Source organism: Prunus avium, chromosome 1 (genome assembly GCF_965620075.1).
Source record: "Prunus avium chromosome 1, drPruAviu1.hap1.1, whole genome shotgun sequence".
Classification (NCBI taxonomy): domain Eukaryota; kingdom Viridiplantae; phylum Streptophyta; class Magnoliopsida; order Rosales; family Rosaceae; genus Prunus; species Prunus avium.
The window spans coordinates 19,555,760-19,580,983 of record NC_142284.1 but is presented as its reverse complement, the minus strand read 5'-3'; the positions used below and the strand labels follow the sequence as shown (position 1 = coordinate 19,580,983).

Here is a 25,224-nt window from a genome sequence, read left to right as displayed (position 1 = left end):
TGATATCATATTTTGCACCAAAGAAACGATACACAGTTCTTTCTCTTTCCATGGTTGTTGTAGCTTGAAATGAATGACCAATGCAACGGTCCAGATTGAAATCAGTCTACCAAACACATGATCCCAAAATATTCACATAAACCAGGTAATCATGCAAGTGAAGTGAAACACACAATAGCAGAGCTCTTTAAAAAAAATCAAAAAAGTAGGTAGCCACCAGCACATGCAGAGAGAGAGGCATGCAGACTGCAATGGCTCTACAACCACAAGACAGAAGCTGGTGGGCTCTACAAACGCGTCCAATTGCCTTGATTTTGATATTGGAAAAAAAAAAAAATCCAAATCCTTATCTCCTCCACAACACAAACACCACAAAACCTCTCACAGCTTCTTCAGCAACTCTCTCCACCAATTACTTTACTTGGCCAAGAAATTAATTTCATATCATACAAACAATCATCACTCCAATTATCTCTCTCTCTCTCTCTCTCTCTTCATTTCTACCTGTTGAAACTATCTTGTTATTGCTAGACAGTCTTTCTCATATGTGCCCTAACTTTTGGTGAAGGGTTCTGGAGGTTTTTCCACAAATAAGCTGTTTCTGCTTTCTGGAAAAGCTGGCTGCTTGGATCACCTCTGGCATCTTCTGGCAGTTTTACAAGTGTTCTCAGTTGTGGCTAGTTCTTGTTTGGTAAAGTAAAGAGTTGTGGGTTTTGTTGAATCTTCAAGGAAAGATCTCTCTGTGTCTCTCTGAGTGAGAAACATATAAGTTTGTGATTTTTTTTTTCTTTGGAAGTAACAGATCAAGCTTGGGCAGAAAGAAAGAGATCAAGAGGAAGATGAAAATTCAGTGTGATGTGTGCGAGAAGGCTCCGGCGACGGTGATTTGTTGCGCCGACGAGGCAGCTCTGTGCGCCAAATGTGATGTTGAAGTGCACGCAGCAAATAAGCTTGCAAGCAAGCATCAGAGGCTTCTTCTAAATTGCCTCTCCAGCAAGCTCCCTAGATGTGACATATGCCAAGTAATTAATTTCCACTTCCCACTTTCTTTGTATAAAATGTTATGTAATTTCCAATTTTCCTTTTCCATTTTTGTTGAGCTGAGTTTTTTTTTTTTTGGTTCAAAATTGTTGAGCTGAGTTTAACTTTACAAGTTCATTGTATTAATATGTGTACTTGTGATAAATGTAAAGGGTGAGCTAGATTGAGATAGGTCTTAAGGTTCAAACCTTTGCTAATAAAAAGGAATTTATATCTTAATTAGAGCTAATAATGTTAGAGTTGGAGCATCTAATGCAAAACTAAGCCTGAAACACTTGGATTAACTATATTGAGTGTCATGGAACACGTAAATGAATTACCCTCTCCAATACAATGTTAAAGTTGTAACATCCAACATGAGAGGTTCCAATTAAGATAAGGCTATTAGCTCTTTAGGCATGATTTTTGGTGACCCTACCATGGAGGACCTCATACATGAATAGTAGATGCTTTGAGCATTATAGGTTTCCTTTGTTTGAAAGTTAAAGTGAACTATAGGAAATGGTGGCAAGTTGAAAGAAGTTAACATTTCTTTTATATCAATAACGGATGGCACTTTACAAGGTTTGTAATACAAACTGCATGCGAGATATTTGGTGTGCGCTGGCGTCTCCACTAGATGTTGTATAACTAATAAGACTAATCAGGTGAGAAATAAGCAGATTCTACTGCTGCTGATTGTCACATTGTTGCGTTAGGGTATTCGTACAACCTTGCAAAGTGGGTGTGGTGTCTGAATTATTCTCACATTGTTGAAATTGGGTTTCACCTAGGTACCTGCCCAAAATGAGAGGTCTTCCTAGTTCCCTTTTTTTTTCGGTAAATGATAGAAAAACCTGAACCCCATAGAGACAACTGATGCATTAACACCTTTTAAAAATCACAAAGTGGTAAATATTGTTCATAGAAAAGAAGCAATATAAGAGAAAGTGTATTTTTCTAGAGAGTAGGAAATGACTGAAAATCTCAGTGTTTGCAATGTGAGTCAGCTAATGCATGAACAGGTGTGCAGCCTTGTGACTTCTAAGAATGTGGCTACTTCAATTTTAATAATGGTTAATTGTTTGATTGATTCATAATCATGAATTTATTAATTGAATTGGAACATAAATGCCTCTTGAGCACAAATGGTACAAACTGTTTTTTTTTTCTTGGTTCAAGTCAGAGAAAAAATCTTATTGATGCATCGCCGGTAATTCAGGAAGTATCCTTCTGAAATTACTGGAGTAGAGTCTTAGGTTTACGGTAATTCAGGAAGTATTTATAATTTATGGTCTTTCTTCATATTTAAACATAACATAGTCCAGGTTAGATAGAGATGCTTCCACAGCTTCCTTAAGATGAGCAGAATCAGGGAAAGAAAGGTGGATAGGTCCTTCAAATTATCATAGGAGCCCGCAAAACAAGACGACCTTCTTGAATTTTTTGAGCAACATTTTAGCTTGCCCTTTGGTTGATTTCTGCATTCTTGAAATCACCTTTCGTGGTCTCAACTACTAAGTGGACAACAAGAAGCTCATCTAAGACTTCTTGAATGATAATTAAGTTTTCCTTTTCAATCTGTCGCAGCGTCACTGGATTCTGATGAGTTTGTAAACCTCTCTTAAACAATATCTCTCTCTCTCTCTTTCTCTTTCTCTCTCTCTCTCTCTCTCTCTCTCTCTCTCTCTCTCTCTCTCTCTCTCTCTCTCTCTCTCTCTCTCTCTCTCTCACATGTCTTCTGATTGGCAGGATAAGGCAGCTTTTATATTCTGCGTTGAAGACAGAGCCCTCTTTTGTCAGGATTGTGATGAATCAATTCATTCAGCCAATAGCCTCTCTGCAAACCACCAGAGGTTCCTTGCCACTGGAATCCGAGTGGCATTGAGCTCCAGTTGTACTAAGGAAGCTGAAACAAGTAGCTTGGAGCCACCCGAGCGTAACACACAGCAGATTTCAACAAAAATTTCAGCACCACAGGCTTCTGGCGTCTCGTCACCTTGGGGCGTCGATGACTTACTGCGATTATCAGATTTTGAATCTTCTGACAAGGTTAGAAAGATCCCTATTACATTATCTAGCTTTACTCATCACAATTATTATTACTGTCTTTTCATGGAATGGAATGGAATGGTTTGAATGGAGAGCTTAGGGATGAAGTTGAAAGATGTACGCGAACTTGCCCTTTTTTCTGTAGAAAGGGTGGAGGAATGTAGATGTTTATCATTTTGTCTACGAAATGGATTGTGATAAGATAAATATCTAATTCATGCGAACTCGGTATATGAGACACAAATGTCTTGAACAATGTGGATAATGTATTTGGAAAAGTTTCGTTGATAATTGGGTGGCATATACTGCTATGTTAACTTTGAATTCTACTGTATGAAAGAAATATTCTAAAACTTATATATAACCTTTGATAGTAATGATAAGTTTTGAGTTTTTAAGACTAATTTTATAATGATTGTTCTAAATTGAGTTCATTTTTCTTTTCTGTCCTTGTTTTTTATTTGACCGTTCATCATGCACAACTTTATGAATTTCGATAATTAAAAAAGTCTGGGTTGCTTTTGCTGCTTAAAAGAAGGTAATATTGATACCTCTAATAGGTCTTGGTTTAGTTGGTTTAAGCAGTTCTTCGGTTAACACCTGATTAGAAGAAGATTATAAGTTTGATGCCAACATTGATGATAGGCCATTTACTTTTTCTTTCATCTATTCATATGCTTAACGAATCTTGTCTGTGCTCACTTCAGAAAGAGTCATTTGAGTTTGGAGAGCTTGAATGGATAGCAGATATGGGTCTTTTTGGTGAGCAGTTTCCTCAGGAGGCCGTGGCAGCAGCTGAAGTTCCTCAGCTTCCAGCATCACAGCCAAGCAATTTTGCCTCATATAGACCCCCAAAATCGAACGGCCCATACAAGAAGCCTAGGATTGAAATCTCAGAGGATGATGATGAGCATTTTACCGTTCCTGATCTTGGCATATTTTAGACGTGTATCAACTTGATGGTATTAGTTGATAGGTTGAATTATATATCTTCATACTAAGTACATACCCGTATGTATTTACGTACGTATCTAAGAATGTATAATGCATTTTGGGAGATTAGCTTTTTTCCGTTGTCTTTTTCATTTGACCCATAAAATAAACATATGTAATTTTGCCTCCTTGGCTACAAGACCATATGGCACAGATATAATACCAAGTGACAGCAGTAGTTGGTGTTTATGAGCCAGAAAACTCTTGAAATTTTCGGTCGCTTTCTTGGAGCTCTCTGGCTCTGCCTTTGATATTCTAGTTCCTCGTATGATTACTTCATTTCTATTGAAGGCAAAGTAGTGGTGGATGATTGCATTTAGAGCATTTCCAGCAGTCAAACCCTTGCCATGGCAAGGGGGGCTAGGGCTGACACTATTCACGTGAATAGTGGCTGCCCTTGTCTTTTTTAGCTATGTGTGTTTCCAGCAGTCAAACCCTTGCAAGGCAACTACTATTCATTTTTTTGTTTTTTTCACAACTTTTTTTACTTAAACAATTATTTTGGATAATATTTTCGGGTAAGATTTTTGGGTTCCTACGTGTCAATACTATTCATATCAGATAAGATTTTCAGTTTCACATTTCAGATAAATTTCGAATTTCGAATTTCAAATTTCAGATACATTTCAAAATTCAAATTTTAGATAAATTTCAAATTTCAAATTTCAGATACATTTCAAAATTCAAATTTCAGATAAATTTCAAATTTCAGATACATTTCAAAATTCAAATTTCAGATAAATGTAAAATTTCAAATTTCAAATGAATTTCAAATTTCAGATAAGATTTTCACCCTCTAAAATTGCGCCATTTCCGTACGGGTCGAATCCATTGCCCTTTCACAAAATTCCTGATGAAATTTTTTTCACATATGACAGAATTTCATCTCATTGCCCATTACGGGACAATGACTAATTTGGACCCAACTCTCACACAACAAAACATCTTCCATCGTGCTCCATGCCCCTCCGATTTCATTAGAAGAACCCATAATATTTCCTAGAGAAAAATACAACTTGAAAGGGAAAAAACTTAATATTGAGTAGAAGGAGAAGAAAATGTATGAGGATTTGGTGTTAAAAGTGAAGAGTATTTGTTGGTATTTATAGAAAATAAATTCAGTATTTTTTTGGAATTTTTTAAAAAAAATTTCGATTTTTTTTCAATTTTTTATTGCACAAAAAATCGTGGTCGTCGGATTGCTGGAAAAAATCGAATCGGAGAGCCCAGCAGCAGCCATGTGGAAGAGAGCCGTTGGGGGACTGTAGCGGGGCGCGTTTTTTAACGTTGGCGCGTGTGCTACACGCGCCAACGTTAAAAAAATTTGAACGCCAGGGCTGACGTCAGCGCGCTGACGTCATCCCAAAACAAGTTTTGGCCCTCGGGCCAGCCCAGTTCGCTGGGTCCCACAGCTTGCCCGGGCTGGGTTTTGTTGCTGGAAACGAGTTTTTGGGCTTGCCCCCCCCTAGCCCTCCCCTTGCCCTTGCTGCTGGAAATGCTCTTACCTTGCCTCAAATCTTAGGAAATTGCCACGTGGCTTTTGGGCTATAATTGGCCCATTGCATCTTCTTGGGAATCTTGTATATGTTTTTAAATCAGCAAAATTGTAGCAATGGTCCCTGGACTAAGGCCCAACTTTACTTTTTGTCCCTCATATTGCTAAATTGTTGTGGACAGTTTATCTTCAAAATTTCCACCCACCTGTCCTATTTCCCCACCCACTTTATCTTCAAAATTTAAAAACAAATTTATCCATTTGTAAAATGACTTTTAAGGACTTTAGATTTAAAAAAAAAACACCTATTCTCCTTCATCCCTGTCAAATCCCAACCCCTCCCTCTCTCCCTCATCCCGACCAAACCCAAATCAAAATTGCAATAAAGCTTCAAAATTTTCAACTGGGTCCAATCCAATTCCATCAGATTTCTCCTCAGTTTCTGAACCCAAGGGCATAGGCTTTCTGTTCCATTTGCTCAGTTTGCTCTTCATCTTCTTTCTAATTCTGGCATTTCTCTCCGTTATTGTTTTCATTTGGTGGAGAGACGATGAACATTGAGAGCGATTTTCTTTATTTTTTAATTTTTAATAATACTTTACAGAGGATCCCACGCGTTTTGATTGACAGGGGTTGAAGGTTTGAAGCATGCTTTGAATGAAAGTAAGGAGATTTTGCTTGAATTAATAATTAAAGGGTATTTTAGGAATAATGGTGGGTGTAAAAATAGGATTATGTTTTTTCAAATTTACATGGTGGGTGGGAAGATAAGGTGGGTGGGAAAATAGGATTGGGGGGTGGAAATAGCAGCACTCTACTTTAATTATGCCTCTAGTTTTAGAAACCGTTATTTTCGTCATCTTAGTCAACTTTTCCGTTAAATTTGAAGGTATATTTGTCTTTTCAAGTGTTGGATTGAACAGAGGCATCTCCATATCAGCAACGTCTCAAATTTATGGCGCTAAACTTGAATCATAATGCCATGTCAGCAATTTCTATTAATATTAGGACATCTGGCGAAAAAAAATTACAGAGGGAGAGGATAAAGGAGATGTTGCAGAGTTCGGGGAGCTGTAATGCATGGAAGCTTTGCGATTGTGGGGGAGCTATTAAAAGATGGACTTCATGGACATATTCGAATCCTGGTAGAAGATTTGAGGCTTGTGAGAATAATCAGGTAAGTCACTTTGTTTGGAATTTTGTGTTTTTTGGTCCATGGGTTTTAGAAGAACAAAGGCAAAGCTCATTATTGGGTGTGGGTGGACGAAGAGATATGCCCATGAGGAAAGGAAGTTCTTCCTGGGTTGCTAAGAAGAATGAGAGGTATGGAGCAGGAACTAAATCAAATAGAAGAAGATAATGAAGGACTGAAAGATAAGCTCAAAGCAATTGAGCAAGAAAACAAGGAATTGACAGCAACAATTGGAAGACTGGGAAGGCATAAAATGAAAATGGATGAGAAAATTATGGTGTATCAACATAGAGGGAAACTAATGTGGGTGGGTCTATTTGTGACATGGGTTCTTGGTGTCATGGTTGCAATGATGATGATTAAGAACCTAAATTTGTCTGAAAAAATTCCAGAGAATTTGATGATCAAATAGTGAAATGTGTAATGAGTTTGGTACATTTGTGTCATTGCATAACTTGAATCCAAAGTTGTGTACATTTGTGCAATTTGCATAACTTGAATCCAAAGTTTGGTACATTTGTGCCATTTGTGCCATTTGTGCCATTGTAATGTGTAAGTGTATAATAACATCACTTAAGAGATAATTTGACAATTGCATATAACTTGAATCCAAAGTTTACATGAGTTCCAATTGCATACTTGATCGGTGCATATTTACATATCATTTTGTACCCTTCTAGCTTATGATTTGGTTATGTTTTTGAGTTAAACTTGTGCTTTTAATCCTTTTTGTGTTTATCTTTCAGTTCATTGAGCTTTAGGTAATAATGAGGGCTTTGGATAGTAAATGATGCAATCCATGCATGTTAGGGCCTAATTTGGATGAATGGATGAAGAGCTTAAAGACAAACTCAATTTTGGCTACAGTCCCCTGCCAGCCCAGTTTCGTAGGTCATATTGCAAGCTTTGTTTCAGCAACCTACATAGCTCGGATGAGGCCACATTCTTCATGAAAGTTGTTCCAATGGGTGTGTAATATAACATATCCAAAATTCAGCCCCATTGGATAAATATGGAGTCTGTTACCTAGCCAACACAGAGCCATGCTCAGGATGGATTTTATCAGCGCGCAAAATGAGTTAGCAATTTGTTTTGGCCTTAACTTCCTCCTCCGACCTTGGATTGGCCCAAATGATATATGGCTGGAAAGAAGACATTCTGAACTTCAAGTTTGAGTGCTTAAAGTCTTAATTTGCTTAAGGGAAGCCCAATTCGTAAGCCCTTGAAGTTGCTGGTCATGCTGACCTCAGGATGAGCTATTATTTCTGGTTGGAAGCTTGGTCATGGTGACATGAAGATGAGCTAGGGCTGCTGGTGGGATTTATTAGTGAAGTGCATCAACCATTTCAGATTTTATAATGGAAGTGTTGTATGCATTAGTGAAGTGCATCAACCATTTCAGATTTTATAAAACAAGTGTTGTATGCATTAGCCATACTTAATTCAGATTTTCAGCTTCCTTAGGCCTATATATAGTGAGGTTTCCCAAGCTTGTAAACACACCCCAAGGGGGGGAGCTCTCAAACACTTCTCTAGAGCTCCCTTCCCTTCTCTCCCTCAAATTCTCTTAGTTTCTCTTTCTAGTTTTCAATTGTTGTAATGAAATCTTTTGTGTTGAAATTTTCCTTAAGTTTTTCTTAGTTCCACTTTACTTTTCATTATGTAAATTCTTTTCTTTAGTCTCAAGTTTGATTAGTTTCCAAGTTTCAATTATGGTTCATGTTCTTATTCATTATGCTTATAAGTTAATATGCTAGTTTGAATGATTGATCACCATTAAGGCTTGCATGTTAGCTATCTTGGTTTGAATTAAGAGTATACACCATGCTTTAATTCGAATTGAACTATGAATAGGAAGAGTATGTATGGACATTCGACAACAGGGATTAGATACATGCTTGGTTGTTTAAATTGTTCTTCTATGCTTAATGGGTTCCTAATGCTTAATTTTAGGTTAGACAACAAATGATCAAATTAGGGAATTAGGAACACAAGGTTATGACCACACACCATGGCTTAATCATACTTTAGCTAGAATCAATCCATTAATCTAATTGAACTTGGGAACTTATTTGCTTGAGTTATTTCTTTTTTTCTTGTTGTATTTATTTCCTTTCTTTTTCATTTCTGTTTTGTGTAGGGAAAATGAATGGGATCATTCAATCACCAATCCTCGTGGGATCGACCTCGCACTTACATACCCTATACTACCGAACGGCTCGTGCACTTGCGAGTATCACAAGTTGAGGATGCAACTGAATCCATTTTGGTGCAGCTGTAATCCACACAACAATACTCCAAATACATAACCAAATTTCAATCAGAGTTCATGCTCAAAATAAGCCCTACAAATACAATTTCCAACCAATATCCAATGTCTAGCCCTGGATAGTAAAAGATGGTTCCAAAACCTAACCCAAACATCAAACCTAACCAGCAAAACACCAAATTGTTCCAAAAATCACTTTCAAATTCCCACCTAACCAAAAACATTTAGGAACATAATCATGGTCTCCAAAGTCAAGCCCTCTTTGTAGGAGATTTAAATTTGATACCGTGGCTTGAAACTGGCTGAGGTGAAGATTGGCCAATTTTTGGTGGTCTAATCCTCTTTACAGGATATTTAAATCTTCTACGTTGGCTTGAAGCTGGCTGAGGTGAAGATTGTGCCAATGTTTGGTGGTCTTAAAATTGGCTAAGATGATTGCACAATGTTTGGTGGTGTTGAAAAGGATGAATCTTCATTGTTTAGGAGGGGCTGTGAAGCAACTGGTGTTTTCCCTTTGTCATTCCCATCTCTGACCTTCAACAACATATAGCAAAAGTTTAGGAACATAATTTGAACACATGAACTTATACAACAGTCAATAAGATGTCACACTTACTGATGAAGAGCTAAGTTGTTTGCCCCTTCCTCTACCACCACCCCTTATTGCACCTCTATGTACACACCTTCCTCTGCCTCTTGCAGGCTTGCTTGGCCCATTAGATTGGTCCTACAATGAAAAAAATTTGGTGTTAGTTATTGGGCCCAATACATAATGTATAGTAACCCTAATACATAAAGCTACCTCAACTACCTTAGTTACCCCTTGGTTGCTAGAATTGGCAGCACCTCCTTGTTTAAAGTGTCCTTTTTTTATTGTGTCATTCCTGGCCACAAATAGAACGCCTAATCTTGATGAAAACCCTTCTCAATTTTGTAGGGGGTGGAATGTAATTAGGTGGTCTAGGATTTGGAGGGATTGGAGCAGGTACTTCAACCTCAGAAGCCTCTTTGTTTCTTGATTTCTTGGGTCTTCCAGGCTCGGTCTTGTTAGGAGGAGGTCTAATTGGAGGCAAATTTGTCTTCTTCATTGATCCATGGATGGCACAAGGTGGATCATATGAGAAAAGGTAAGTAGTTTGGCTATAACACTCGTGTGCATAGTCATACACATTTTCTTGTCTATGGAAAATGCAAGAAATTGCATGTGAGCATGGGATCCCACACAAATCCCATCTTCTGCAAGAGCAACTCTTTGCTTTTAGATCCACAACAAACTCACCCTCATACATATGAGACACTTGGTATTTCTTCTCACCTGCTAGCCTGGGAATACATTGATGTTCTCCCTTCTTGTTATTCTCAATGATCTTTACTATTCTAGGCCCAACAGGATGTCTCCAAACCCTACCAACAATTCTTCTTTCACACATCCTCAACATCACATAAGTTCTAATTCTTTCAAGGCATGTTAAGATGGCCTTGTCTCTTGCGTCTAGTATGCAAGAGTTGAATGTCTCATAGAGATTGTTCAATAAGATGTTACACTTACAGTGTTCATCTAAATGAGATCTGCTCCAATTCTTTGGTGGCCATTTTAATAGCCACTTGTAAGCTTCATTATCTTGCACTTTCATCTTCTCCATCTCTGCTTCATACCATGGAACAGTGGTGGCCCTTGTTGTTGCCCACAATATGTTCTTTAAAAGGAGCCCAGAATGTTGCCCTCTGAAATTGCTATAAAGGTGCCTCACACACATTCTATGCTCAGCTGCAGGCACAACTGTTTCAATAGCTGAAAGTAGACCCTTTTACTTGTCACTTATTGTTGGAATTTTCAAAGGTTTTACAAATTTAACCATTTTTATTTATTTATTATTTTGACTGTTTTATTTTATTTATTATGGGGGTTATAAATATTTAATATTCAAGTTTTATTTCTATATTGAATGCCTTAATTTTGTGGTTGGTGAAGGTTACATGTTCTTGGATGCCTATAAAAGGCCACTCCTCCTTCACATTTGAACAAACACACAACACAATCAGAATATCACATACCACAATCACCACCACAATATGATTCTCTCTTTTTCTACTTTTTATATTTTCTCTACTTATATTATTATTTTGGGCAATGGTTATGTGACTTGGATACCTATATCCGTCTATGAACGTGCTCATAGTGGATCTTGAGTTTGTGTACAAGGGATCGTATCTTGGAGTCTTGTAGACCACCAGTACCTGCACGTAGAGAGACTACAAAGGCTTTAGGATATCGTCTTTAATGTGCTTCACCATACCAAACTCACTTTCTTACTTATTATTTATTTTGCTTTTACTTACCTATTATTTTATTTTCTTAAATTTCATTGTACCTTTAAAGTTTTCAAATTTGTTTATAAATTATTTATAATATAAATGTTTTTGTATTTGGCTTTACGGAAAAGGAAAACTATATTTTTTTATAACAATCTAAAGCCTTTGTACGTTAAAATTATTTTCTTTCCATACTGATGTAATTCTTTGTAGTTTACAATTGTTACAATTGCATATCTATATTTATGTAAGCTCTTGACATCAATATGTTTGTTCCTGTTAAAATCTATTTAATTTTGTTTATTAAAGGCATTTGGTAAAAGGCGTGTCGGTTTGAAATTGCTAGCGTGATTATTTGAATTTTCTATTTAAACAACCAAACAAGTTCCCAGCCTTTTGTCAAAGAACCGTTTATCCATGAGTTTCAAAGTTCTATCCAAATATTTTTATTATTATTAGTTTGTTGGTTAAACATAATTATTGGTTTGTATAATTTTGAGGAAAAAAATTGTTTTTTTGTTGCATCTTTGTCGTTGTGTACATTTGAAACCATATATATTGTACAAATCATTTTGTTGTTTGAGATATTTTAATTGCTAACTTTATTTCAATAGCGTTAATATATTAATGTTCTAATCATATTATTGTTGATTTTGGATATAAATTATCTTTGGTTTTGGAAAATGGATCAAATTACATTATGTGTGGTGTCTTTCGAGTATTTGATATAAATATACATATATATTGCACTAACGATTGTGTTCAAGGTTTATCTTATTTATAGGAATAGAGATTTGTGTGATTTTCAAGTGGGAGTTATAATGGAATCGATATATCAGAGGTCCAATATCATATACCGCGGGTTAAGTGCTACCAACTAATACTTTATCTTATGCAAGTGTGAGCATTGCTATAAATGTATGTGATTCCAAGAAATTAACTTAGTTTGAATTTTGTGAAATGAGACAATACATAAACTTATCATTTTCCACTTGTTTAGTTTTGTTAAATTTTAAATAAATAATTAAATAACCTAAAATGGAAATGTAAAATGGAAATCTATTTCATGATCTTATCTACATGGTCCTTTTGTTCTTTACAAATCAGAGTTTGTATTGTGTCTGTTTATTGTTTTATTTAATCTAGAAATGTCAATCCATGAGAATACTTTTTCTTGATTGCATCCACTTATACCTTTTCTTTTCTCTATGGAATTTCTTTATATTGGTGTGAATGCCCAATTTTGTCAAACTTTAATTTGTTGAGTTTTCTATGATTACTTGTTTTGAAACCAACTTCAATTTATTTAGAATTAGAATTTTTACATTTATGGAGAAATTAATTTTGACTATTCTATTTTGTGTTTTATGCATATATTTTCGAAAATTTCATTACTCCCATATAATGTGCTATATTGAAATCTTAAATGCGGTACAATTTATTTTGGACGTTAGGCTTTGAGATCCATTGTTGTCATTAACTTCAATTAGAAGCTTTCCAACGGTCATTTCATTTATATAATTGTTTTGTACTTTGGTATTGCTTTAAATCATTATTTTAATGGCTTCATTTCAATTGGTCTTTCAAATATAGGAATTTCTTAATGTGGTGATTATTTTGATTTGTTGAAAGTTGATTACAAATTTTTTTTTATTAAAGCAATCAAAGTAATCATTTTTTTTTCTCTCCCAAACCGTGTAATATTCCAAGGAAATTCTTCATTCAACAAAATCTAATTGTTTCTGGTGAAGGAATTAATGAATATTAATGGTGCTTCTCCATTACTTTTGTAAACGTATAATTATACAATATTTCAATGAGTATGAATTAGCATGCCTTCTTTATTTTGTCGAATTGAAAAGGCGTGCATGCATAATAAAATTTTTCCTAAATTCTTTTCTTTCTTAATTGTTATATTAATTCTTTAGTATTCAATTGCGTCAGTTTGTATTAATTGTTTGAATATAAAATCTAATATTGCATCAGTTAGTATTCAATTGTTATATTGATTCTTTATTTCATTTATAGCTATTAATTTTTGTGAAAACGATCAGATAGTTTATGTGATATTATTGCAAGTTTTTTTGACAATTGCTATCATTGCTTTAAATTTGGGAGAAAAACGAACAGTTTTTTTTGTAGTATAAATGCATCACTTTAACACCTTGGTATGATTTGAGAGACAATCCACTAAGCTAGTTGGCTGATACATCTGTTTAGGAATCAACCTCAATTTATTGAGAATTAGAACCTTTACATTTATTTATTTATTTATTTAAAATTTTAATTTTGACAATTCTATTTTGTGCACATGTCCATATATATAATATCTATTTTATTTTATGTATTTAGTGGGCTTACTACTATATTTACTATGATTATTGAGATGACATTGAATTGGCATTTGAGTACCTACCGTTAGACTAGCTTTATGTAATATCAAATTTGAAATTGTAAGCATGCAGCTATTATTTTATTTTGATTGATTCGTTTTGTTTGTAATGAAAAATATAATTTGAATTTAGTGGTTTTGGACGTTAGCTCCTTTTTTTTGGTCAATGTAATTCTAATCAAATAAATTGAAAAGGATTACAAGAGGTGAAGGAAAGCCGAAACACTAGCAAAACAAACAAACAAAGGGCCAAACAGTAAAGTAAATAACAGACAGAGAAGGCCCAAGAACAAAAGCCCAAAATGAAAAACAGAAAACCCTAGATCTGAGCAAAAGCCACAGCCGCGCCACCCAAAGACCACCTGCTGCAACACCATCGCAAATCCACAATCACCGAGAAAGAGTAACTGGTAACAACACAAACCAAAGGTCCAGGCGGAAGATGGGGGGGAACTAGCCACCCGCACAAAACGTGCTCCCATAATCCAAGGGACAAGACTCACAAGAGTTTTAAACGCATCCCCACACCACAGATAGATACCGCCACCGAAAGAGATCGACGGAAGTTGTACCCGCAGAGCCGAGGAGCAAGGAGTGGTGATTGAGAACCAACAAAGAAGGGTAGCTGCCGGCCAAAGGAGAGAGAACTGTAGAGGGGATAAAAGACTCAGATCTGAGACATAGCTCCGAGAAAATGCACTCATGGGGAGTGGGAGGAGCTGACGACTTACAAGTAGGGGAGGAGGCAAAGATGAGAGGACAAGAAACACAAACAAACAGAAAAAGTAAAAAACTCTCACAAGGGAGAGAGGAGACTCTCACAGAGAGGAGAGAGGAGACTCTCACAGAGGGGAGAGAGAGAAAGTAGGGACGTTAGCTCCTTTTGGTTCCAAAATTAGTTAATTGCTATTAACTTCTTTTGGAAGCTTTGCATTGCACATTTAATTACGAGATTTTTATTTATTTTTAAATTTATGCAGCTTTAGTTTCAAAACTTAAATGTCAATTTCATGACATTTAGAGCCCTTATTTTGGCAGTAAAGTTGTTATTGTTAGGTGATCATTGCCTTTAATGTTCTGAATATTTATGCAATTAATTACATTTTGTTTAAATGTCTTGGATTCATTTTAAAGTTGCCAATGCCTATATATTTCAAGAGTGCTGCTATTTCCACCCATCTTATCTTCCCACCCACTATGAAAATTTGAAAAACCACAATCCTATCTTTGCACCCACCATTATTCCTAAAATACCCTTTAATTATTGACACCTCTCCATTCACTTAACACTTTTAACCCTAACTTAACACTGTTGATTGAGTCCGAAAAAATTAAAAACTTAAAAAAAAACAATTCAGCAGCCACCCACCGCACACTCCATCAAACCTTAACAAGAACAAGCCATACCTTCCACCTTGGGCCAAGCCTCCCTTCCTCCGTCCTCCTCCTCATGTCTCTTTCACCAATATTTCAGTTGTATTGAACAACACCTTCAAACCCCAATCTAACATTCTTCTCCTTTCTCCATTTCAATCAACCCACGAATAAACAAACCCACGAGAAATATTACATCAATTGTCCCAGATCTGAGACGACACTTCGATTGCATTGCCTGCCAAAGTCGGTCATCCTAGTCTTCATCAATATCAGCAACTTCATGGCCCTTTATTCCTCCAAGTTTCCAATTTGAGAGAGATAGAACATTCCAATCTTTATTCTTTCCTTCTTAACTATTTCCTAGACATGCCCAGTTTGAGGTTATAGGAATTCAAACCTTCCGAAACCAAAATATCTTTTTTTTTCAAATGCAAAAAGTTGTCATAACAGCGACACTGGGATTTTGTCAATCAAAAGAAGCTGCAATCGTATGAAGATCTATGGCCTACCCAGACAACAATAAACAAAGAGTAAAAGAAATTTATTTTTGCTAATTTAGATTTATAAAAAAAAAGAAAAATAGAGAGGAGGGCAACTGGGAATCTTACAAGAGCAACTCATTTGGTTTTGGTGGCAATTGAGATGATGTGGCTGGCGGTGAGGTGAGGAGGGGAGGTTGGTTTGGTTGTCATGGGGTTGGGTGGGTAGTCTAAGGGTTGTTTGCTGGGCTCTTTTATTTATTTATTCTAATTTTCTGTTTTTATTTTTACTTTTATTTTCTTGACTTAACAGTGTTAACTTAGAGTTAAGTCTTTAAAAGTCATTTTACAATAGGGTAAATTTGCCTTTAAAATTTTGAAGATAATGTGGGTGGGAAAATAGGATAAGGGGGTGGGAATAGCAGCACTCTATTTCAATTGTGCAATCCTTCATATTAGTTACTTGAGTTAATCTTGATAAAATATATTGAGTGAACTAATGTTCTTTTGAGTGTGAAGTCTTGACAGCTGCCACATTGAGTTAATGGCTAGGAAGTGTACATTGTGAAACCTTCTAGAGAAAACTGAAATTAAATGATAAATTATATCACTGTAAGCGGCATTTAATTTTGAGTTTTGGTGTAAGGCTTTCAAATCCTAATTTTTGTTGGCATTTTTTACATTTATTTTTGTGAGGCTTTCGGTGGTTTCACCATTATATTTACAATAACTATCTATATGACTGTGAGTTAGCATATCTCATGAATTTAAAAATAAATAAAATTTTGATACAGACTTCATATATTGTGAGAATTCCCTAAATTTGTGGGGGTTGAGAATTTCCTTAACTATGTGAGTAATTGTTGGAACTTTTGTAGGTTTTTCAAAATACAAAATTAATTTCAATACTTGTTTTATGTTGAATTTAATTTTCCAGATTTTGAGTGGTTTTGATTATCTCTTTAAAACTAAAGTTATTGTTCACCCGTTTTTTTATCTAATCCTGTGATGATAGGGTAAAGTTCCCCATTGGCTTGAAAACCATTTGTGGTCAACAAGTCAACTTTCTTTTTGTGTATGAGCGTGCCACTGCTAGCGGTTTAAAACCCTAGCAGACTTCTAAAAAATAGATAACTTGCGCCCCAAGTTACTGATTCTAAACAAGCAATTGTGAATTTGGGTGAAGAATATCTCCCAAGTAAGTTCTTTTCTTGCCTCAGACTGGTAAGTACTTGACAATTTTTCACAGTACAAAGACTGGCAGTTCTAGCCAAAATAAAAGCTAAAAAATGAGTTCAAACTGTTTGGAATGATAAATATAAACTAACTACTGAGCAAAATTAGAACAGAGAAAAGCTGCCAAGTCTGGAAAGGCAGAACACTGGACTGTGACTTCTGTCTGTTTTGGCGAACCGGGCTGGACTGGATTCATTTATACTGGGATTGCACGTAAGTATCTTCAACTGATGAGGTTCAGTTGGAAATCGATACCAATGTTTAAAATTGGCAGAGCTTTAATCTATTCTGGTCATGGAGAGGCTGGCTAGCTGGGCCGAAATGGTATTACTTCAGTCTGAGTTGAGCTGAAGATGACTAGATTGGTGATTGCTGGCCTGGAGCTGCACCACAATACTTGTTTTGCTTGATTGTGACTTAAGCAAAAGCTATTCTGGCAATTCTGAGCACTTGGAAAGTTTCTGTAAATTTGTTGAGGTTTTCATATTATGAAAAACTCGAATTCTGCTTGACTTAGCCTATGCTGAGCCAAATTTATAACAAGAAAAGTCTTGTTTCATTTGTGAAAATGTTTCTCTTGAATTGGAATGAACCAAGTTCTGCCTGTTTGATTTGATTGCTTCAGAGTCTGAAGGCTTTTGAGATTTGAATGACTTTGTTCTTTCGAATTTGTCAATATAGTCTGAGAGTTTTGTCTTGATTGATTTTTTGGCTGTCTTCAGCCTGTTCAACTCTTCTCATATTTATAGAGAACTAAGCAGTGAGAGTTTCTTTTATTTTTAAAACTTTTAAAACTGGGCGGCAGATCTTTGAAAGGATTTTCTTTATCTCTAATGTCCCCAAAAGAAGGCATTTAATGTTTTGGCAAAGCTGGAACCATCAATAGTTAGACTCTATGGTGGTATTTTCCCAGCTTTCCTGGCGAACAACTCTCCTGTCTCCTGCTCTATTTATTGAAAAACACATATTGTTTCAATCTGTTTCAAAGTAGAGTCCTCTGTGAGTGTAGAAGGGCAACTTGGCTGTCCTTTCCTTCTGTTTATTATGAATGGTTTATGGGGAGTGTTCTTCTGGTTAACCTGCTTTCATTAACTCCCCATCACTTCCTAGTTGAGATTTTTGACCTTCTCCATCACACGGGTCTTTCTTTGGAAGAGATATTTTTCATAATATCTGCCTTTTGGATTTGGTTAGATCAACGGTGGCGATTCTTGAAACTGAGCCCATTTATGTTTAATTTGTCCTCAAAGGTCTGGGCTTTCTAGAACCGCTTGGGCTGATTTTTTGTACTTTTAACTATCTGGCCTGATCTTTGCCTTTTTTTTTATTTTTAAACAAAGCCCAGCAGGCTCTTCCTTTGGTATGGGCCTTTGCCCAATTGTCCTAGTGCACGGGATTTAGGCCCAAACAATGCCCCCTAAGTCTGAACCATTTGAAATGGTTTTTAGACTTAATGATTGGCCAGTTTAATGACGAGCGCCACTTTCTGCCGTTGTCTTTAGCCCACGTCTGCCTACTCCTCTGGACCTCGTGGGGAAATGGGTGATTTAATAGTACTTTAATCTGGGCATCCTTTCTCCTTCCACAATCTTCTTCCTAAGCCCCTATAAGTTCTCTTCAAACTTCATTACTGTTCATTCATAAACCTAACTCCTTTCAGTCTTTGAATATTCCTCAGAATCCTTTGTTTTCTTTCGATTGACCTTCCATTTCTTATGTTTTTGCTTTGAAACTGAGAATGTCTTCTCCAAAAACCCGCGCAAAAAGTTCTTCTTCTTCGCGGCCTCCTGCTTATCTTACTAGAGATGGTGTTGATCAACATGTTATTGAGGTTCGCAGCAAACTCCACCCATATACCCAAAAAAACATGGATGAAAACGTTCTTCATTTGTTTGAGAATACTCTCGTTTTGGGCCCTCACTGGTTTGGCCACATCCCGGAAGAAATAGCAGATTTGTTCAGAGAAGACACAGAGGCCCCTTTGTGCTTTCAAAGCTCTTCTGCCCTAGCTTTTCATACATGGGTTAGTAAAAATTTGAGTCGGTCCTATCCCACAAGTGAAGTGAGGAATAATACTGTGAAGTGGTCAAACTGGGTTGACAAACTTCTCCCGAGGCATGGAGACCACTGGAAAAAGGCCGGAATTTACAATGCCATCCTCCTGTCCAAACACTCTGTGAACAGGGATGAGAATTTGTTCGCTGCTGCTCTCTGCTTCTGGAATTCTGCTAGCAATACCTTCGACTTCCACGTGGGTCCCATGTCCCCAACTCTGCTGGATATGGCTCAGATTTTCGGGTTTAGACCTCACAGAAGGCTTGCTGATGCTGTTAGCGATTATCACAGAGGGAAGAATTGCGAGAGGCTGGCGAAAAAGTCACCATTCCTCCTACCACGATCAACCAGAACTGCTCATTTTCCAATTATCTGAAAAAGTTCAGCATTGAGCAGGATAGGAATCAACAACATATGTTGTTTCTTCTATACTAGTTGAATAGGTTTGTCTTCCCAAACTGTTCTTCAGCAGTTCTGCTTGAGTATCGTCATCTGGCAGAAGCTCTGCATAATCACACTGATGTGGGACTTGATCCCACAGTTCTGGCTCACCTGTACAAGAACCTTCATAGTGCCACCTTGGAGAGCCCCCTGAATATCTCTGCTCCGGGCGCCTTTTGGATGATCTAGATCTGGCTGCAGGTTTATTTCCCAGAACTGAGGTTTCCAAATATAGTTCTGCCTGAGGATCAGGTCATGGCTCTTCCTCTGATGTCAGCAGAAGTGCCCAAGCGTTCTATTGAAGAATACCTGATGTTCTTTAGGCACTGCACTAAGAGGTCTGCTGTTCAGTGGCAAGTGGTGCTTAGAAGAACGTATCCTTGGTTTCAACCTGGATACAAGTTGTTTGAGAAGGAGCCTGAGGATGAAGAGGCCATAACCTTTTTTAGGCAGAAGTTCCTGGTGGGGGAAAACCTCCTAACTATCACCTGGGTGGAGAGGTCTACCATCCTAACTTCTGTGCAAGGCAGCTTGGCTGTCCCCAACTTATCCCAGTGAAGTCTTACAGAAGTTGCAACCGGGGCTCTTCCTGGAGAGATGCAGACGACTTGGATCTGCACAAGGATTGCAGGTGTGCAGTGAATAAGATTAACAACACTGTGGATGCCCTATTTCCATCGTGGGAGCCTAACTCATGCAGTTCTAGTGAGTTTGATGCTTGGTGGAAGGCTAAGTTCGCAGATCTGGCTGATTCACATACTGCCACCAAGGTGCTCTTTGAAGGTTGGGATGGTTGGGCTATCCATGCTGAATCAGACGCCAATAATTTCTTCATACAGATGCTTAAGGGTGTAAATGCCCAAGTGATTGAAGGTAATTTTTTAGTTCTGCCTCCTTTACTTTGGATTTCTATTTTATGAAACGTGATCTCATCTTGTTCCCTCTTTTCGTCTCATATCCTTCCATGATGGGCAATCTTAGTGGGCAAAGTGTACAGTCTAGACAAGTGATTGGTGAGCTTTTGATTTTCTGCTTTCGTGCTTATTTCTGTCTTCTGACTTGGCTTTCTGACCTCTATTCTTTGTGTAGCTACCTCCATCATTGCTGCTGGGGATCTGGAACTTCCTTTTGGAGATGAAGAGGATGAGTATGAGACTCTGGCAGAAAAAGCCCCTGAGACAACTCCCTCTGTCAGAAAGAGCAAGAGGAAAGAGACTGCCCAGGCTCAAGACACTTCTATCCAGCCTAATCTTCCAGGTGAATTCTTTGAACTGAAATTTTGTTATTCTTTCTGGTTTGTTTGTGAATTGAGACTTGACCCTGTCACCTATTCTTTTGCAATCGAAAGTCCTTCCCCTCCACCTGCTAAGACAAAAAGGCTTAGAAAAAGGGCTGTGAGTGTTCCTGCCGAAGTAGAAAGACCTGTGCCCGATCCTACAGAAACAACAGAGACTGATGAAGAACTGCGAGAGGCTTTCGAAGTTGTGGAGAGAGAAAAGGAAGTCTCGAAAGGAGATAAGGAAAAAACCAAAGAAGGAGAAGAGGAAGTGAGATTTTCCTTCAGTCCTTCGCACAGACATGGTTCATTTTGCACTGTTTTTTCTTCTGACTTGGGTTATGTCCATCTGTAGGAGGAAATCCCTACTGAAGTGGTAGCAAAAAGCATCGAACTGGCCAAGAAGCAACAAGAGGCTCAAAGAATAGAGCCCACGGATTCAAAACTGGCCCTGTTTGATAAGGTGGTGGCAAATCATTCTGCTGTTGTTCCAAAGCCTGAGGTTATTTTCTTTCTTCCCAATCATGTTTGATTTCTGTCTTTAATTCTATCTAGTTTTGCCTCTTCTAAACAATGTTTCTGATCCTTTAGGTAGAGGAGGACAGAGCTGCTGGAGAGTTAGCTGTGGTGACCAGCCCTCTTAAACCCATGATTGTGGCTGTAAGTAACATTGGCCCCTTAGTATTTTCTTCCAAATTTCAGTCCTGCCAGAACTAATCTGAAACTGTTTTCTGCAGATGCCTATTCACCTGTTCCAGGTTCATCATCCACAGCCTCCTTTGCTGATCCAGAATTGGCCGAGTTTGAAGCTATGGACTTAGAGGCTCAGCTACAGAAGCTCGACAAACTGGGAGCCACTCCAAGTAAAGCTAAGTCCAGGGCAGTGGATGAGGCAGTGGGCAGATTAAGAATCTGGCAGTCAACCGAGCTGGATTTGGATGAGAACAAAGAAGCGCTTGATCAGCTGATGAAGGATCTGAATCTGCTGCATAGGGAGAATGTGGCTCCTAGACCTATCCTTGAGATCAGCCTGGGCTTGGCCAAAGATGTACTCAATCTTTACAACCGATATGAAGATCTTAAACCTTCTTTCAATGCTTCTGAGTTTTGTAAGACCACTCACGAAGCCAACTTGGCAGATTATCAGAAACAGAAAGCGGAGTTGGAAATGCTAGTTGCAGATTACAAAGAAACCAAGTCTACTGCTGATAAGCTGGAGGAACATATTGTAGATCTCCAGAAACAGTTAGCTGGTTTGAGGGAGAAGCAGAAAAATCTCGTGGGTGGACTGGGAAAGAAGACTAAGGCCACCTTTCTGGTGAACAGCTTTGTTTCAGCTTCAAAGCCAGCATTAGAAATTGAAGAGGCCTCCATCGAGGCTGGACTGAGAAAGAAGACTAAGGCCACCTTTTTGGTGCACATCTTTGTTTCAGCTTCAAAGCCAGCATTAGAAATTGCAGAGGCCTCTATCCACCAGGGAGTGCTCCTCTAGAAAGAAATGTCCATCAAAAAGACTGGATTGCAAGAGACTCTTAAGAAACTAGGGCTTTAGACTGGATTGCAGGAGACTCTTAAGAAACTAGGGAGTGCCACAGCTACTGCTTTACTTGCCTGCGGCTCATAACCCAACTAATCAAAGAGTGATTTACAGCTCATAACCCATCACACTTTCTTCAACTTCTGTGAGGTTATGAAAGGTTACGGTAGCTGTCTCCTGAAAATCTTGCTGACCAAATGAAGCCCCCAAGTGGCGATCTTCCAGCATGTCTAATGTGAATACTTCAACCATCCTCCCATCCATTAGCAAGTGGCCATGGGGTGTTATAACTTGATGTTTTTGAATATTTACACCACTAAGCTTTCTCCATGTTTCCACAAGGCTCCCTAATAGCCTCCGATGGCTTTGGGTCATTCTTCCACTGGTGGCACAATACGTCGTCATCGAGCAAGTCATCAAAGCATGTAATGACAGCAGCCATCTCCTTTCCCCTTCGTTTTGGCAAGGGGTCTTCGTCAATAGCTTGCCCCTTAAAGGGTAGCTCAAGAGTTCCGTCATGTATCTCAGCGTGCAAGGTCTTCCTCAAAGTTTGACAAGCGGTTGTTAGATGACCCACAAATTATGATAACGACAATACCTAGGATCACCCTTTTCCTCTCTAGTAGGGACTTTATAAGGCCTAGAGGGTTTGATTGCACCATGAACAAACATTGTATCAAGAATGGCGTGGAATTCTTCATCTTTGCACGGCAGTGGCATGTACATCTTCTTGTCTTTTCTTTTGTGTGAATTGTAGTCACTAGATGATTTGCCATCCTCATCTAATGTTTGGTGTGCTTCTTCCTTTTCACTCCTCCAAGCTTCTTGCCCAGTTAGTTTGACTGACATGCTTGTTTTTCTTACTGCTTCTAGCAGCCGAGAAAATTGGTTAATGCCAATATTTTCCAGATAGACTCTGTAATCTACCACGATGTTCCTGATGCAAATTTTGATAAGCACTTCTTCATCCTTCTCATCATAGTAGTCTAGAGCCAGGTCCCAGAACCTGCGCACGAAGTCCACGGGATCTTACCCATGTTTTTGGCGAGTGTTGTTGAGTTGAGTGGTAGTAACTCTTTCCTCATGCTGGAAGTATTTTTTACAGAACCTGCCTGCCAAATCTTCTCAAGAGCGGATAGAACCTGGTGCCAATGTTGTGTACAACGTATAAGCACAATCGGTAAGACTTTTTGAAAACTCCCGAAGAAGGAGATTACGATCTCCAGCGTGTGGTCCCAAAGCATCAATGAAATGGTTGACATGCTCCTTCGGGCTTCCTTTCCTTCCGTCGAAAAGGAAAAAGCTTGGTGCTTCATAGTCTTTGGGCTATGGCTGCTGGAGTAAGCTTGATGGATATGGTGGTTGAGGGACATGCTTTCAATCCTCCTGGATTTGGCTTAGTTTCTTCTCTAGCATGGCGATGACATCTTCGTGGGTGACAAAAGATGGCCTCTTTTGTTCAGAACCTCTTCCGGCAGCGGCAGACTCCTCTTGCTGTGGTCTTTCATTTTCTTCGCTTGGCTTGGAAACTGAACTTTTTAGCTATTTGATTGTGCCCACAATCTCCCTTTGGGTTTCATCCATAGCATGGATGGCTGCAACGAGGTCTGTGAGGGTGAAAGCTCCTTCACTTGCATGTTCTTCTTCTCTATGAGAGGCATTTTGCCTTGATTCTAAGTCACCATGGTTTAGCCCGTCTTGAGAAGTCATGCTATTACTTCTGGTCTGCTTCTTTGGAGGCATTAGTGAAGATAATGGACTAATCCCCAGCAGAGTCACCAATTTATGTAGGGGGCTTTTTCTTTCGGCAGCTACAAATGGGCTGGGCTACCGTAAGGAGCGAACTGATGAAATTATCCCCTTGTGTCTGAGTTCGAAGATCAAGCCCCAAGAATATTTCGAAAGGGTAGTGAAGCCTTAGGAAACACCTTAGTTACCTTCACCAACGAAAATAACAACAACTTACAGATAGATTTTCTAGCTTGGCATGAGAGGCTTGTGGCATGGAAGCAAAATTGTCATGAGTTTAGCACTAAAGAGAAAGCTATGCATTTTTGGGAAAAAGGGAGGTATTAAGATAGGAAAGGAGGGGTTTGTAGGAAGGTTTGGCGAAGAGTGAGGGAGAGAGATGGGAATGGGTGGCTTAAGTGTTTTTCTGGTAGCTTGACAGAGGCTCGATCAAATGTTATAACAGTCTGCCAGAGGGGAAAATGAGGGAGAAGGGTGAATAGAGCACGAATTTGCTGTGTTTTGTGGGTGAGAGAGGAAGTCTGCTCTCCAGATGTGGATGATCTTTGTTGGGTAGAAGAGGCCTCATTTTATAGCCGCTGGGAGCTATCCTTTCCCAAGAAACCCTAATGGTTTCTATCCAATTTGGCCAAGCTTTTTCCTTCCTTTCTCCTCCCTACCTTTGACTTATCCTATCCTGGTAAAAATCCCCTCTGCCCAATCTCACGAAATCAGGGATTTTTGGGAGCTCAATGCTCTTCCCGCAGCTGCCTCAGTGGGGGACTCCTATTTTCAGCCATCTCCCTTCCTTCTTTTCTCCCCTCTTCCATGGCTAGATCTGATGGGGGGGAAAGAAATGAGTATGTACATTGGTTTGAAGGGTACCTTGGCTCCTAGCAACCTATGTACGCTAATACCCCCTAGGTCTTTGCATGCTTGACCTTGGTGTTCGTTCTTTACCCATGTGTTGGAGCCTCCTAGCAGCTCACAGACATAACACTTTGGCTTTCATTGTGGTTCACGTTTCCAGCCAAGTGCTGGGGCTTTTGCAGATTTTTATTTTAGTTGTTTGGGCCTTCTAAGACGATAAGTTGGTTTATCAAATAAATGGGCTAACTTCACCAAGTGTTGGGCCATTTTGGTTGAAGTAATGGGTTATTTTGGTTGGGCTATTCTAGTTGAAGTAATGGGCTACTTTTCTCCCTTGTGCTTACCCACATTTGGGCCTAAGAAATGGGCTTTAGTTCCAAGGCTCCCAAGCAACCCGGGACTTCCATTCCTCGGCCCATCAATGGGTCCCATGAAAACTTATTACCATCCATACCACAACCCACTCAAGCAAGCCCCGGACATCGGAGTGGCTTGGGCC

The 25,224-nt window shown here is 38.4% G+C and overlaps 1 protein-coding gene across 2 annotated transcripts; it reads left to right on the top strand.

The window, feature by feature from the left end:
• Positions 1–314: 314 nt before the first annotated feature.
• Positions 315–4,254, top strand: STO (B-box zinc finger family protein). 2 transcript variants are annotated; one of them, XM_021967654.2, is made up of 4 exons: positions 315–696; positions 803–1,022; positions 2,773–3,072; positions 3,780–4,254. In XM_021967654.2, the coding sequence occupies exons 2-4, from the start codon at positions 840–842 to the stop codon at positions 4,014–4,016; spliced, it is 720 nt and encodes a 239-aa protein (XP_021823346.1). In that variant the 5' UTR covers positions 315–696; positions 803–839; the 3' UTR covers positions 4,017–4,254. The 2 variants fall into 2 exon arrangements, with proteins under 2 accessions (XP_021823346.1, XP_021823345.1); XM_021967653.2 differs by having other exon boundaries at positions 316–691.
• The last annotated feature ends 20,970 nt before the right edge of the window (positions 4,255–25,224 follow it).